General features: G+C 41.0%; 1 protein-coding gene across 1 annotated transcript in view; it reads right to left on the bottom strand.

Annotated features, from left to right (window-relative positions):
* Positions 1-14807, bottom strand: part of LOC105481854 (nuclear export mediator factor) — an 85025-nt gene that overhangs the window by 15256 nt on the left and 54962 nt on the right. The window contains exons 26-32 of the mRNA XM_011741649.3: positions 11689-11842; positions 4982-5059; positions 4672-4869; positions 2102-2134; positions 307-407; positions 179-222; positions 10-89 (exon numbers count right to left, since the gene is read on the bottom strand). Of these exons, the coding sequence (XP_011739951.2) occupies positions 10-89; positions 179-222; positions 307-407; positions 2102-2134; positions 4672-4869; positions 4982-5059; positions 11689-11842 (688 nt within the window). The remainder of the gene's footprint in view (positions 1-9; positions 90-178; positions 223-306; positions 408-2101; positions 2135-4671; positions 4870-4981; positions 5060-11688; positions 11843-14807) is intronic.

The raw sequence follows: 14807 nt of genomic DNA, 5'->3' as shown, positions 1-14807 counted from the left end.
GAACTTTACCTTTACGCTGCGGAATAAGTCTTTTTCTCTTGCTGTTGCTTCTTTGGAATGCATGAAATTATTCAAGGCTGTTTTTGCAGCTGTAAATAAAAAAAAAGTAAGAATAATCTACTCCTGTTAAGTCACTGAACTGTTTAAAATCATAATTCAAAAAAACAAATTTAAATACCTTTTCCCTTTTTCTGCACTCCAGGAGTAAGTTTCACTTTATATCTTTAAAAAGGAATTACATGTGTTACTAAATAGACATTACAAAACAATTCACAAAAGCCATTCTGTCAACTAATGGTAACTTACTTGTAGTTTGTCATGGTGGTGTAAGGGGCACATATTGGAATGGCAAACAGTAGTACATCTTCAGGATGTGGCTGGCCTGTCAAAGAATCAAATAGGTTTTCCTAAAAAGGGAAAATAACAGTTACAAAAGCAATTTATACCACTCTTTAAAAAAAATGCAAAAACACTTGAATTAATATCTCAACATATTTTTTATCTTTTTCTGATACATATACCATCTAAGCTGGAACAGTCGTGCTTAAACTCTGCTTCATAGTTCCAAAGAGTTGAAGACCAATGTTTAAATATATTCTTTACTACTTAATTTTTGCCTAGCATAATAAGTAATGAGAACAATAATTTTCAAAATACCACCTACAGTTCCATTTAAGAGAAAGAAGGCCCAGGAGCAGTGGCTCACACCTGTAATCCTAGGACTCTGGAAGACTGAGGCTGAGGTGGGTGGATCACTTGAGCCCAGGAGTTCAAGACCAGCCTGGGCAACATGGAGAAACCCCATCTCTAAAAAAATACAAAAATTAGCTGGGCATAGTGGTGGGTGCCTGTAGTCCCAGCTACTCGGGAGGCTGAGGGGGGCGGATCACCTGAGTCCAGGAAGTAGAGGTTGTGGAGAGCCATGATCCTGTCACTGCACTGAGTGACACCAGCCTGGGTGACAGAGACCCTGTCTCAAAAAAGAAAAAAACTATTGTATATTACCTGAGTTGCAGAAACCTGTTATGGATTTAAATGATGCAGTAATAACCACAAGTAGATTTAAGTCCCATCATATGGAAATGGGACTAATACCTTGGCTACACTACTATTTCTCGACCTGTGGAGATTCTGCCCTCAGAAGACAATGGGCAATGTCTGGAGATAGTTTTGGTTGACACGATGAGGGGTGAGAAGGAAGAGGTAGGGGCTGCTACTGGCATCTAGTGGGTAAAGGCCAAGGATGTTGCTAACCATTTTATAATGAATGGGACAGACCCCACAACAAATAATTAACCAACCCCTAATGTTAATAGTGCCAAAGCTGAGAAACCCTAGGCTAGAACAGCCTTCTCTCTTCCCCATTATTAAAGAGAAATCCCAGAGCTTCTTAGAGTTCTTATTTGCTGTGCTACCTGTGAGATTGCCCCCATTTATTTAACAATATGAATAAACTTATAGATTTAGGACAGAATACTTGGTGTTGAAGTATAACTGATATTTGAGTGTTTGCTATGTGCCATAAACTTTTCTAAATACCCTTTACATATATTAGTTATCAAAACAACCCTCTCCTGGGTAGGGACATTATCCCCATTCTTCAGATAAGGAAACTGAGGCACAAAGAATAATGTTTCCAAGTTGGTACAGTTACATACAGCAGAGGTGGGATTAAGACCCTGAAAGTTTGACTTCTTGACCTGCAGTCTTTTTTTTTTGAGACGGAGTGTCGCTGTGTCACCCAGGCCATAGTGCAGTGGCGCGATCTCGGCTCACTACAAGCTCCACCTCCCGGGTTCACGCCATTCCCTGCCTCAGCCTCCCGAGTAGCTGGGACTACAGGTGCTGCCACCACATCCGGTTTTTTGTATTTTTAGTAGAGACGGGGTTTCACCATGTTAGCCAGGATGGTCTCGATTTCCTGACCTCGTGATCCACCCACCTCGGCCTCCCAAAGTGCTGGGATTACAGGCTTGAGCCACCGCGCCCGGCCAGACCTGCAGTCTTAAGTTTTTAAGTTTTAATAAGTTGTGTTTCAAACATTCTGGGAACTGAATTGTAATCACAGTGTTGCAGTAGGAACCCCAACATAAAATCATACCTCATTTCCCTGTTGATCCAGATCTTGCTCCTCCTGTTCCGAACATATAAAAATAAAAATGTCAGCTATAATGTAAAATGAAATTCCACGCCATTAAACCATAAGGAGAAAGAAACAGTGATATAACCAGACTGTCATTTCTGACCCACAGGATAGGGGGCCTCACATTAAACCATAAGGAGAAAGAAACAGTGATATAACCAGGATAGGGGGCCTCAAGGTTGTATTCTTCCTAAGACTCTGAAGTGGGGGTGTGTGTGTGTGTGTGTTGTGTGTGTGTGTGTGTGTGTGTGTGTGTGTGTGTGTGTGTGTGTGTGTGTGTGTGTGTGTGTGTGTGTTCTTCCTAAGACTCTGAAGTGGGTGTGTGTGTGTGTGTGTGTGTGTGTGTATTAAGAAAGTAATGTCATTCAAGAGAAGAAGGGTAGTTCTCTGAGGTAGAGGAGGTGGGAACTGAAACTTTCATATAAAGTATATGTTAAAGCAGCAAAAGTTACAGGGAGAATTTAAAATGACAACTAAGGTTGATAAGTTTGCCAGGAGAAAAGCAAATGGAGAATTCTGGTAAACATAACTTTTATTTTTAAATATTTGTTCAACAGTTTTGGATAAATTTTTCCCATATCCCATAAAATATGCTTAATTTTGTTTGCTTACTTAAGAAAAATCTATCTGGAGATAACCGACTGTCTCGCTGCTGTAACAGAATACCTTAGGCTGTATAATTTATAAACAGAAATTTTACTTCTTACAGTTCTGGAGGCTGGGAAGTCCAGCATCAAGGCACCAGCAGATTCAATGTCTGATAAGGGCTTGCCTCAAAGATGGCACCTTAGGCTGGGTGTGGTGGCTCATACCTGTAATCCGAGTACTTTTGAGAGCCTGAGGTTGGGGGATCCCGTGAGCCCAGGAGTTCAACACCAGCCTGGGCAACATAGGGAGACCTAATCTTAAAAAAAGATGGCACCTTATTGCAGTGTCCTCATATGGCAAAAGGGCACTCATTCATGACAGAAGAGCCCTCATGACTTCACTTCCTAAAGGCCCAACCTCTTAATACCATCACACTGGGAATTTAGGTTCCCATATATGAATTGTGGGGGGTACTAACATTTAGACCACAGCACCTACTCATGAAAGAACATTAATAATTAACACCTCTAGTGAGCAGTTTTGAGTCTAGGATTTACAGAACACAAGAATAATGTACAAATTTTAAGAGCCAAAATGAGTTTTAGTATTACTAAACAACAACTGTTCATCAGGGAAAAAAAGAAAATAGTAATATAGAATCCCTGTAAGCATTACCTGCACTAAACTGAGCACACAATTATAACTCAAGCTTTACATAAAAATGCTGGAGACAAAAGTAAAATTTTTTTATTTGGCCTCTGTTTTAAACCAAGTTATTAAAAAATAAACAGGCTGGGCATGTGGCTCATGCCTGTAATCCCAACACTTTGGGAGGCCAAGGCAGGCGGATCACCTGAGATCAGGAGTTAAAGACCAGCCTGGCCAACATGGTGAAATCCCATCTCTACTAAAAATGCAAAAATTAGCCAGGTGTGATGATGCACGCCTGTAATCCCAGCTACTTGGAAGGCTGAGGCAGGATAATCGCTTGAATCTGGGAGGCGGAGGTTGCAGTGAGCCGAGATTGTGCCACTGCATTCCAGCCTGGGCAACAGAGCAAGACTGCCTCAAAAAAAAAAAAAAAAAAAAAAAAGCAAGAAGATGTACATATTCATGTAAGAAGATATACAGAAGGCTGAGCTTGCTGTACTTTTAATAGAACAATTAGGCAATCATCTTAGCTGGAAAAATACAAACTTCTCACTGGTTTTGTAACCAGGGTACTTGGCTCTTAAATGGTGTACCCATTTTCAACATTATATGAGACAATATAGCATAGATTCCTACAGAAAAGCTTAGAGAAAGTGAAAATTTATTTTCTACTCATCTTCAAGACAATCCCAATTCTCTTTCCTTTTTTTTTGAGACGGAGTCTCACTCTGTCGCCCAGGCTGGAGTGCAGTGGCGCGATCTCGGCTCACTACAAGCTCCGCCTCCTGGGTTCATGCTATTCTCCTGCCTCAGCCTCCTGAGTAGCTGGGACTACAGGCGCTTGCCACCACACCTGGCTAATATTTTTGTATTTTTTTAGTAGAGACAGGGTTTCACCATGTTAGCCAGGATGGTCTCGATCTCCTGACCTTGTGATCCGCCTGCCTTGGCCTCCTAAAGTGTTGGCAATACAGGCGTGAGCCACGGCGCCCGGCCTCTCTGTCTTAATTTAACTCAGTTCCCATCAGAATCAAAGCCTCTCCATAAAACTGATTACTTCCTAAAGGCTTGTAACAAAATTTTTATCAGCTATCAATACTATCATTTCATGCTTAGATAAGATATTGCAATTTTAGTCTTTCAGGTTATATTTCTGAGACGACATTCCATTAAGAATAGGGTTACCCACTTGTCTTGGTTTTAGCACTGAAAGTCCCATGTCCTGGGAACCCCAGGATGGTTAATCACCCTAATTAAGAAGCAGAAGCCCACATGTATAGTAGCCTTACCTTGTCATCATGTGGATCATCTACAGCAAAGTCTTGTAACTCATGAGTTATAACCTCAAGGAACGGAGTTTCTTTCTTAATGTTGTCAGAGATCCTTTGTCCACCTCTGGGTTTCTGGGGCTGTTTCTTCACAGGTTCATCCTTTGTTTTTCCTTTCTTTCCCTTCTTCCCTTTTTCTTCTCTGTTTGAACCGGCAGACTTTAATTCATAGAGGAAACATTAGTCAGTGTTAAGAATGTATTGAATGCTGGCAGTGGACTAGATGCCCATTTGAAAAGCAAAAGAAAAAATGTTTTTAGATGTTACTTACCCCCAGCAATTTCATGATAAGTTCACGGTCTTCTTCATCCTGGTCTTTGTATTTTTCTTTCATTTTTTTCATTTTACTCTACAAAATCAGAAGATTTTGGTTGGAAATATTCAGCAGCAAAAAAATGTCAACAAATACTTGCAAAGAAATGGTGTTACTTTATATTCTCTGTCAAAAATGCTTACTGAATAAGGCACTATTATAATAAACAATATGAAGTCTACAAAGTTGGATAACCGAAGTCCTCATCCTCAAGGAATGTACCATAGGGTAGAAAGAAGATACACAGAGAAGTAAGGATAAATTAACACAACATAATGAACTGCGAGGAAGAAATAAAGTAAAACAGTATTGGAAAAGCAAGTCTAAAAAGAAAGAGAATAGTAATAGCAAGTCATCACATTTGGTTGGAGTCAGGGTACACATGGAGGAAGAATAAGAAATAAAGCAGCAAAGCTAGGCTAGGCACTTATTCTAGAGGCTTTCAAGACTCTGTATTTTATTAAATAAACCAGTTATTCTTTACCCTGATTACATCCCCAAATCACTCTAGGGGTTTTAAACTATAAACATCTAGGCCCCACCCTAGAGATGTTTGTCTTGATTAATTGTATTAGCTGGGACCAAAATAACACATTTTGAAAATTGTGAAGACTTCCCTAAACAGGACACAAACGCCGTAAAAGAAGACTGATAAATCAGACTTAATTAGAATTTTAAAATGCTACTCATCAAAAAAGACTATTAGAAAAGTGAAAAAGAGCAAGCCCCAAAGTGTGAAAAGCACTTGCAATACATATATCCAAGAAAGGACTTGTATTCAGGATTAGAGAGAACTCGTATACATCAACTAGAAAGATAGGACAAACCAATTTTTAAAATAGGTGCTTCGAGATCCAAAAAACATGAGAAAGTGCTCAATATCATTAGTCATCAGGGACATGAAATAAAAGCCAAATGAGCTATCAGCATATATACACACTTAAATGACTGAAAAAAGAAAACCTGACAATACTAAGTGTTACTACGGATGGGGGGTAACTGGACTCTCATACACTGCTTGGTGGGAAACTGACACAGGTACTCTGGAAAACTGACTGGCAGTATCTAATACAGCCAAACAACATGTATGCCACAACCCAGAAAATTCCACTCATATGTATATGAACAGAAATGCATACTTATGGATCCAAAACTCATGTGAGGGTCTGGCACGGTGGTTCACGCGTGTAATCTCAACACTTTGGGAGGTCCGGGCGGGTGGATCATCTGAGGTCAGGAGTTCAAGACCAGCCTGACCAAAATGGTGAAACACCATCTCTACTAAAAATACAAAAAAAAAAAAACAGCCAGGCGTGGTGGTGCATGCCTGTAATCCCAGACACTTGGAAGGCTGAGGCAGGAGAATCGCTTGCACCTGGGAGACAGAGGTTGCAGTGAGTCAAGACCATGCTATTGCACTCCAGCCTGGGCAACAAGAGTAAAACTCTGTCTCAAAAAACAAGAAGTCATGTGGGGATATTCTTAGAAAGTGGCAAGCATGAGCCTTCCAGCTGGGCGCAGTGGCTCACGCCTGTAAGCCCAGCACTTTGGGAGGCCGAGGCGGGTGGATCACAAGGTCAAGAGCAAGACCATCCTGGCCAACATAAGTGAAACCCCGTCTCTATTAAAAATACAAAAATTAGCTGGGTGTGGTGGCGTGTGCCTGTAGTTCCAGCTACTCAGGAGGCTGAAGCAGAAGAATCACTTGAACCCAGGAGGAGGAGGATCCAGTGAGCTGAGATCACACCACCACTGTACTCCCGCCTGGCAACATAGCAAGACCCTGTCTCAAAAAAAAAAAAAAAAAAAGAAACTGGCAAACAAGCATGAGCCTTCTGGGATGCTGGAAACATTCCAAGTAAAGTATCTGGATCTGAGTGGTGGTTTCACAGATGTGTGTGCTTACAAAAATTCACTGAGGCCGGACACGGTGGCTCATGCCTGTAATCCCAGCCCTTTGGGAAGCCAAGGCAAGTGGATCACGAGGTCAAGAGATCAAGACCATCCTGGCCAACATGGTGAAACTCTGTCTCTACTAAAAATACAAAAAGTAGCCAGGTATAGTGGCGCACGCCTGTAGTCCCAGCTACTCGGGAGGCTGAGGCAGGAGAATTGCTTGAACCCGGGAGGTGGAGGTTGCAGTGAGCCGAGATCGGGCCATTGCACTCCAGCCTGGGCAACAGAGCGAGACTCTGTCTCAAAAAAAAATTCACTGAGCCAAAGATTTGTGCATTTTACTATTATGTACACTGTACCTCAAAAAAATTGAGAAAAACTATTGTTACCAATAAACTGGACTGAGAAATGGAAAACCTGATGACAACAGAGTTTCTTAGAAAATACAACTTCGGAAAACCAACTTCAAAAAAAATCCCAGAAAACCTGAATAAACCTAAAGTCATTAAATAAACTGAAAATAGTTCTTAAAAATCTCCTCACAATAGCCGGGCATGGTGGCACACATCTGTGGTCCCAGCTACTAGGGAAGCTGACGTAGGAGGATTGCTTGAGCCCAGGGGGTCAAGGCTGCAGTGAGCCAAGATTGCAACACTACATCCCAGCCTGGGCAACAAAGCAAGACTCAGTCTAAAAAAAAAAAAAAAATCTCCTCACAAAACCCAAAACATTAGGTCTAGTTTTATAAGCAAATGCTATCCAATTTCAAGGAACAATCTCCATTTTGTGACAGAGTCTTGCTCCAGGCTAGAGTGCAGTGCATGACCTCGGCTCACTGCAACCACTGCCTCCTAGGCTCAAGCAATTCTCTTGCCTCAGCCTCCAAGAAGCTGGGACCTTACAGGTCCCGCCACACCCGGCTAATTTTTGTATTTTTAATACAGACGGGGTTTCACCATGTTAGCCAGGCTGGTTCCAAACTCCTGACCTCAGGTGACCCAACCACCTCAGCCTCCCAAAGTGCTGGGATTACAGGTATGAGCCACCGTGCTCGGCCACAATCTCCATTTTATACAAAGTTCTAGAGAGCAGAAAAAGCGGGAGAGGTCCTAAACTTATTTTATGAAACTGATATAATGTGTAAACACAAAAACCAGGCAGAGACAGTATGAGAAATTAGAGGCCAATTAATAGATTCTGCTCAAGTAATATACCATACTGACTGATTAATAGAGAAAATAATGCAATAGGCTGGGCATGGTGGCTCATGCCTGTAACTTTAGCACTTTCAGAGACCAAGCAGGAGGATAACTTGAACCTAGGAGTTAGAGACCAGCCTGGGCAAATAGGAAGACCCTGTCTCTAAAAATAATAAAAGGAAAAATTAGCCAGGCATAGTGGCACACGCCTGTGGTCCCAGCTGTTTGGGAAGCTGAGGTAGAAAGACGGTTTGGGCCCAGAAGGTTGAGGATGCAGTGAGCCATAACCATACCACTGCATTCCAGCCTGGGCGACAGAGTGAGACCCTGTCTCAAAAACAAAAAAACAAGCAAAAACAATCCAACAGATACAGAAAAACCATTCAGAGACATTTAGCTCATCATTACTAAAAAAAACTTTCAAAAAGGTATCCTCCAACAACCCAAAGGAAACATCCCACAATGATAAAATCTTAGAAACAGTTCCTTTAATGGCATTAACAGATATACACAATTACTACTTCTATGAAACACAATACTTTTGCTTTTCAGTCACTGCAAAAAACATGGGGAAAATAAAAAGGTATTAAGACTAGAAGAAAAGCCATAATTTGCAGACGATATGACTGCCTACAGATGAAGTATTAAAATTAGTAAGTGCTCTGTAAGATTGCTCATTACTAGATCAACACGAATGGTGTCTTCCCATGTACCAGCAAATAACAACTAGGAAATGAAAGTTTTAAAAATAGGTAGGGCGCAGTGGCTCACGTCTGTAATCCCAACACTTTGGGAGGCTGAGGCGGGCAGATTGCTCAATTATGGTTTTATAATTGCACAATTATGGTTTTCCATAAGAAGACTCAAAGTGGTTAAAATGACAATTCCCCAGAAAATAATCTAAAAATCTAATGTATTTTAATAAAAATTCTATCAGGATTTGCCTTGAAACTTAACCTATCTGCAGAATATTTCATTGTAAAAATGCATCATTTATTATTTCATATTGTTGTACACTTAAGATTAATTGCAGTTTTTGTGCTACTACAAATATAAACTTCAACGTCCTCAGTGCATACCCATCATTTTTTTTTTTTTAGGATAAATTCCTATAAGAGGAATTGCTGAGTCAAAGGGCAGAAGCACTGTTAAGACTTTTGACTGGAATTCCCATGTTGTACACTCAAACATTTACTGAACGACTGACAATGTAGCATCTATTAAAATGATGGGTAAAAAAAATTCCCCAGGTTTGGCCAGGCGCGGTGGCTCAAGCCTGTAATCCCAGCACTTTGGGAGGCCGAGGCGGGTGGATCACGAGGTCAGGAGATCGAGACTATCCTGGCTAACATGGTGAAACCCCGTCTCTACTAAAAATACAAAAAAAAACTAGCCGGGCGTGGTGGCGGGCGCCTGTAGTCTCAGCTACTTGGGAGGCTGAGGCGGAAGAATGGCGTGAACCCGGGAGGCGGAGCTTGCAGTGAGCCGAGATCACGCCACTGCACTCCAGCCTGGGAGACACAGCGAGACTCCGTCTCAAAAAAAAAAAAAAAAAAAAAAAATTCCCCAGGTTTACACAGCATTTCTTTCATCACTTTTTTTTTTTTTTTCCCAGATTGGCCATTTGTTTTTTTATTGGTGGTTCTTTACTTTCTCCACCTGCAATGCACTGTGGTACCGTTTTCACATGGTTAGCCATCATTCTGAATATTTCATATCTTCTCAAATGATCTGCAATATTATTTTATCACATACTAAAACGCTAAATATCAGGTAGTGGTCCTGTGTCTAGATTTTATTCTGTCTCACTTTTTTCTGTCTAGCTATTCCTATGTTAATAACATGCTGTTGTAAAAATTCTAGCGTTAATTATTTTACTACCTCATAGGGAAATCCCTCAATTTCTTAGCTATTCTCAAGCATTTACTCCTTTTAAAATAAATTTAGAATTATTTTATCAAGCATTAAAATCTCAATTCTGATTAAAGTCATGTTGAAATTATATATGAGGAGAATTTATATTTTTATTATGTTGAGTCTTCCCTTCCTTATGCACATGTTCATTTATTTGCAGCTCACTGGAAAAAAGCATAGGAAAATCTGACCTCTATGGATGAAGGAAAGATCACAAAACATATTTATAAAGATTATAGCGGCCGGGCGCGGTGGCTCAAGCCTGTAATCCCAGCACTTTGGGAGGCCGAGGTGGGTGGATCATGAGGTCAGGAGATCGACACCATCCTGGCTAACACAGTGAAACCCCGTCTCTACTAAAAAATACAAAAAACTAGCCTGGCAAGGTGGCGGGCGCCTGTAGTTCCAGCTACTCGGGAGGCTGAGGCAGGAGAATGGCGTAAACCCGGGAGGCGGAGCTTGCAGTGAGCTGAGATCCGGCCACTGCACTCCAGCCTGGGTGACAGACCGAGACTCCGTCTCAAAAAAAAAAAAAAAAAAAAAAAAAGATTGCAAAGAAATTTAAAAGTACACTGATAAATTAGTCCATAATCCCCTCACTTTTATACTGCTACAGCATTTTTTTTTTTTGAGACAGAGTCTCGCCATGTCACCCAGGCTGGAGTGCAGTGGCGTGATCTTGGCTCACTGCAACCTCCACCTCCTGGGTTCAAGCAATTCTCCTGCCTCAGCCTCTTGAGTAGCTGCGACTATAGGCATGTACCACCATGCCTGGCTAATTTTTGTATATTTAGTAGAGATGGGGTTCACCATGTTAGATAGGCTGGTCTTGAACTCCTGGCCTCAAGTGATCGACCTGCGTCGGCCTCCCAAAGTGCTGAGATTACAGGCATGAGCCACTGCACCTGGCTGCTACAGCGTTTTGAAGAGTGTATTATATTGTAACCAGACATGGTGGCTAACACACGTCTAGTTCCAAGCACCTTGGGAGGGTGAGGCAGGAAGATCACTTGAGCCTGGGAGTTTGAGACCAGTCTGGACAATATAGTTAGACCCCATCACTACAAAAAATAAAAAGAATTAGCTGAGTATGGTGGCATGCACCTGTGTGGTCCCAGCTACTTGGAAGACTGAGATGGGAAGATCACTTGAGCCTAGAAGTTAAGGCTACTGCAGTGAGCCCTGACTGCACCACTGCATTCCAGCATGGGTGACAGAGCAAGACTCTATCTTGGGAGAGCTGGCGGGGGCGGTGTGGAAAGAGTATGTTCTATCACAAGTACTTCCTTCTTCATCATCCACTTTTAGCAAAATATCTAAGAACTCTAAACAACATCGAAAAATTACTGAGCTAAATTCTCAATAAATATCAGCTCTGCTACTTAACTAGCTGGGCGACTTTGGCAAACCATAATCTCCTATTACTCTTCCAGATAAAATGAAAGCTTCTGTGCAGATGATCTTGAAAGTCTAAATAACTTCTAGTAGTGATCTCTATGTTCCCCAAATGCTGTATCTACTCAACTAATTTTTAGTCAAAGGATATCACAAAGGATTATTTTTTGGCCTACATTTTCTATTTCACTTCAACTTTAAAAAATTAAAAAGGAACCTCACAACTTAACTGTGAACCATATAGATCATCCTGAAGTTTACCTTTTGTCCTCGTTTCATTGGCTGTACAGCCGCAACATTTTTGCTTGTGTTCTGATGAGTTTCAATGTGTACAGTACTTTCTTTTTCTTTATCCTTTCCCTCTATCACTTCTAAATCTCCTGAGTCACTTGGAAGCTTTTTCTTTTTCATTTCCCTGAATAAAAAAGACATGGAAACATCTCATTCTTAGAATTTCAATTCTTAGTGCCCTAAAAAAGTTCCATGGGAAAGGGCACATATACAGTATATAAATGGTCATGCCTTCTGCTTCACTTGTTAATCACCAAGTTAGAAAATACAAAGATGCTCAAAATCATCACGTAGGAAAAAGATGAAAATTTTTCATCTCTCATGGATTTATCTTTCTTTCCATCATCCAAGCTCAACATATTGTCACCCCTGACTCATCCTTACTCACTAGGCACATTTAGCCCCTGAACACCTTAATGGCCAGGCACTGGGATTTGTACTCTTTGTATCAACATAGCGTTGGGAGGTCTTAGGCATTTAATAAAACATTTCTTGACTGGTTGGTGGACTAAATGGATTAAAAAATACACAGGTTAAGAAGGAAGGGTAAATTTTATTACTGTGGTATTCTTCTTTCTGTTCCCAATGCCAACGTCTTAGTTCAGGTCCTCATTACATCCCACCCAGACTTCTTCCAGAGTCTACATATTCTGAACTTTTTTTTTAAGACAGAGTTTGTGCCACCACGCCCAGTTAACTTTGTATTTTTAGTAGATACAGGGTTTCACCATGCTGCTCAGGCTGGTCTTGAACTGACCTCAGGTGATCTATTCGCCTCAGCCTCCCAAAGTGCTGGGATTACAGGCATGAGCCACCACATCCAGCCATTAACTTCTGTTTTAATCTTCCTTAATCATTTGCCTATGTCACATTCTCTTCGTATCACTTTAAAGGGTACAGTCCAAAATCCTTAGCTTTTAAGTACTCCATTTTTAGTTCAAATTTACTTCTCCAATCATATCATCTACCATTTAATAAACAAACTTTCTCTTCCTTCCCACTGAGTCTATTTATCATTTCCCCAAAGCACTATGCATATTACCCCAAAGAAGCACTCCTCTTTGTTAATGCTAATTCTCCTTGGAGTCTCCCTCCTTCACTTACTTAACCGCTAACATATCTTTCAAGGTGTACTTCTGATGTTATTTCCCCAAACATCTGAACTCATAGCAATCTCTTACTCTTGAACTACTTTATCACTTTCAGATACTATTTACATATTTATGACTACTTCCTGAATCCAGGACTCAAAAGCCTCTTTAAGGCAGGAGCTTTATACTTTACCTCTTTGTATACTCCGTAAGTATCTAGCACAGTGCTATATGCTCAGAATTCTCTGTAATTGTTTAATGATTATCTTTCTCAAATGAAAAGGCTTTACTGTCCATTCCGATTTAGGGCCTCTTCCTGGAATGCTTTAGTTGTCTTAGTCTTTCCCACCCTACAGTAGTCGTTTCCTTCCCTTCTGCCCTTGCCTTGCTTCTACTTGCTTCCTGAGACCTGCTAAAAAAAAAAAAAAAAAAAATTGGCCTGGCATGGTGGCTCACGTCTGTAATCCAGCACTTTGGGAGGCTGAGGCGGGCAGATCACGAGGTCAGAAGATCGAGACCATCCTGGCTAACATGGTGAAACCCCATCTCTACTAAAAATACAAAAACAAAATTAGCCAGGCGTGGTGGCAGGCGCCTGTAGTCCCAGCTACTCGGGAGGCTGAGGCAGGAGAATAGTGTGAACCTGGGAGGCAAAGCTTGCAGTGAGCCAAGATCACGCCACTGCACTCCAGCCTGGGCCACAGAGCGAGACTCCATCTCAAAAAAAAATAAAAAATAAAAAATCAAGTCTTCTGCCTTATGTAAAACTTTCCTAATTTCAGGTATTCCTATTTATTCCTGACAATATTACCCTAGAACTAGTCTATGTAATACACTGAAATCATTATTGTACATGTTTATGTAGTAAAAGCTCTGTCTTATTAGAGCAAGTCCTCAAATAACATAATTTAATTCAACATCATTGTTATAACTTTGATGAGAATGAAAAACAAAATTGATTCCTGGCCATGGCCACCATCTGTGCAGAGTCTACATGTTTTCCCCATGTCTGTGTGGGTTTTCACCAGGTACTCAGGTTTTCTCTCACATCCCAAAATGCGCATGTTAGGTTAACTGGCGTGTCTAAATTATCCTAGCATGAATGAGTGCCCTGCAATGGAATGACATCCTGTTCTGGGTTGGTTCTGGCCTGTTGCCCTGATTTGCCAGGATAGGCTCTTGCCACCAATGACCCTTAACTGGAATAAGCGGTTGAAAAACGAATGAATGAATGAATGACAATATAAATGATTGTCAAAAATTCATAAACTAAACAATAGTCATACAAATGTACAATAAACAATGTAGTATGAAAGTGCTTAAAGAACGTGCCATATTTTTGTTTTTGAACCTCATGGTAGTAGGAGGTACTCTACAATTTTCACTTTGCAAATAGTCCTTGATTTAACCCACTACCACAACTACCATCACTCATTGATTTACCAAAAATTGGGTAAATAATTATCGTGCTTGCTTTCATTAATCTTTCTTAAATATATGTACAGTTTATATTTATTTTAATGTTTAGTATTAGAAGTGTTTTCAGTCTTTATTTAGAAGTTTTGTGATAGTTTTGTGACCAAAAATATGCCAGAGGAACTTAACTCCTGTTTATATCAATTAGCCCATGGCAAAATTGGTTTCATTACACATTGTTTCTCTTAAGTCCAAGTTTCCAAGAACCTACTGAAAATGTTAAGTGGGCTGGGCGCAGTGGCTCACGCCTGTAATTCCAGCACTTTGGGAGGCCGAGGTGGTTGGATTACGAGGTCAGAAGATCGAGACCATCCTGGCTAACACGGTGAAACCCCATCTCTACTAAAACTACAAAAAATTAGCCGGGCATGGTGGCCGGTGCCTGTAGTCCCAGCAACTTGGAAGGCTGAGGCAGGAGAATGGCATGAACCCGGGAGATGGGGCTTGTAGTGAGCTAAGATCGCGCCACTGCACTCCAGCCTGGGCGACAGAGTGAGACTCCATCTCAAAAAAAAAAAAAGA

The sequence above is a fragment of the Macaca nemestrina genome, chromosome 7, assembly GCF_043159975.1.
Source record: "Macaca nemestrina isolate mMacNem1 chromosome 7, mMacNem.hap1, whole genome shotgun sequence".
NCBI lineage: Eukaryota > Metazoa > Chordata > Mammalia > Primates > Cercopithecidae > Macaca > Macaca nemestrina.
The sequence above is the reverse complement of the archived record's forward strand: the minus strand, read 5'-3'. Positions and strand labels throughout refer to the sequence as shown.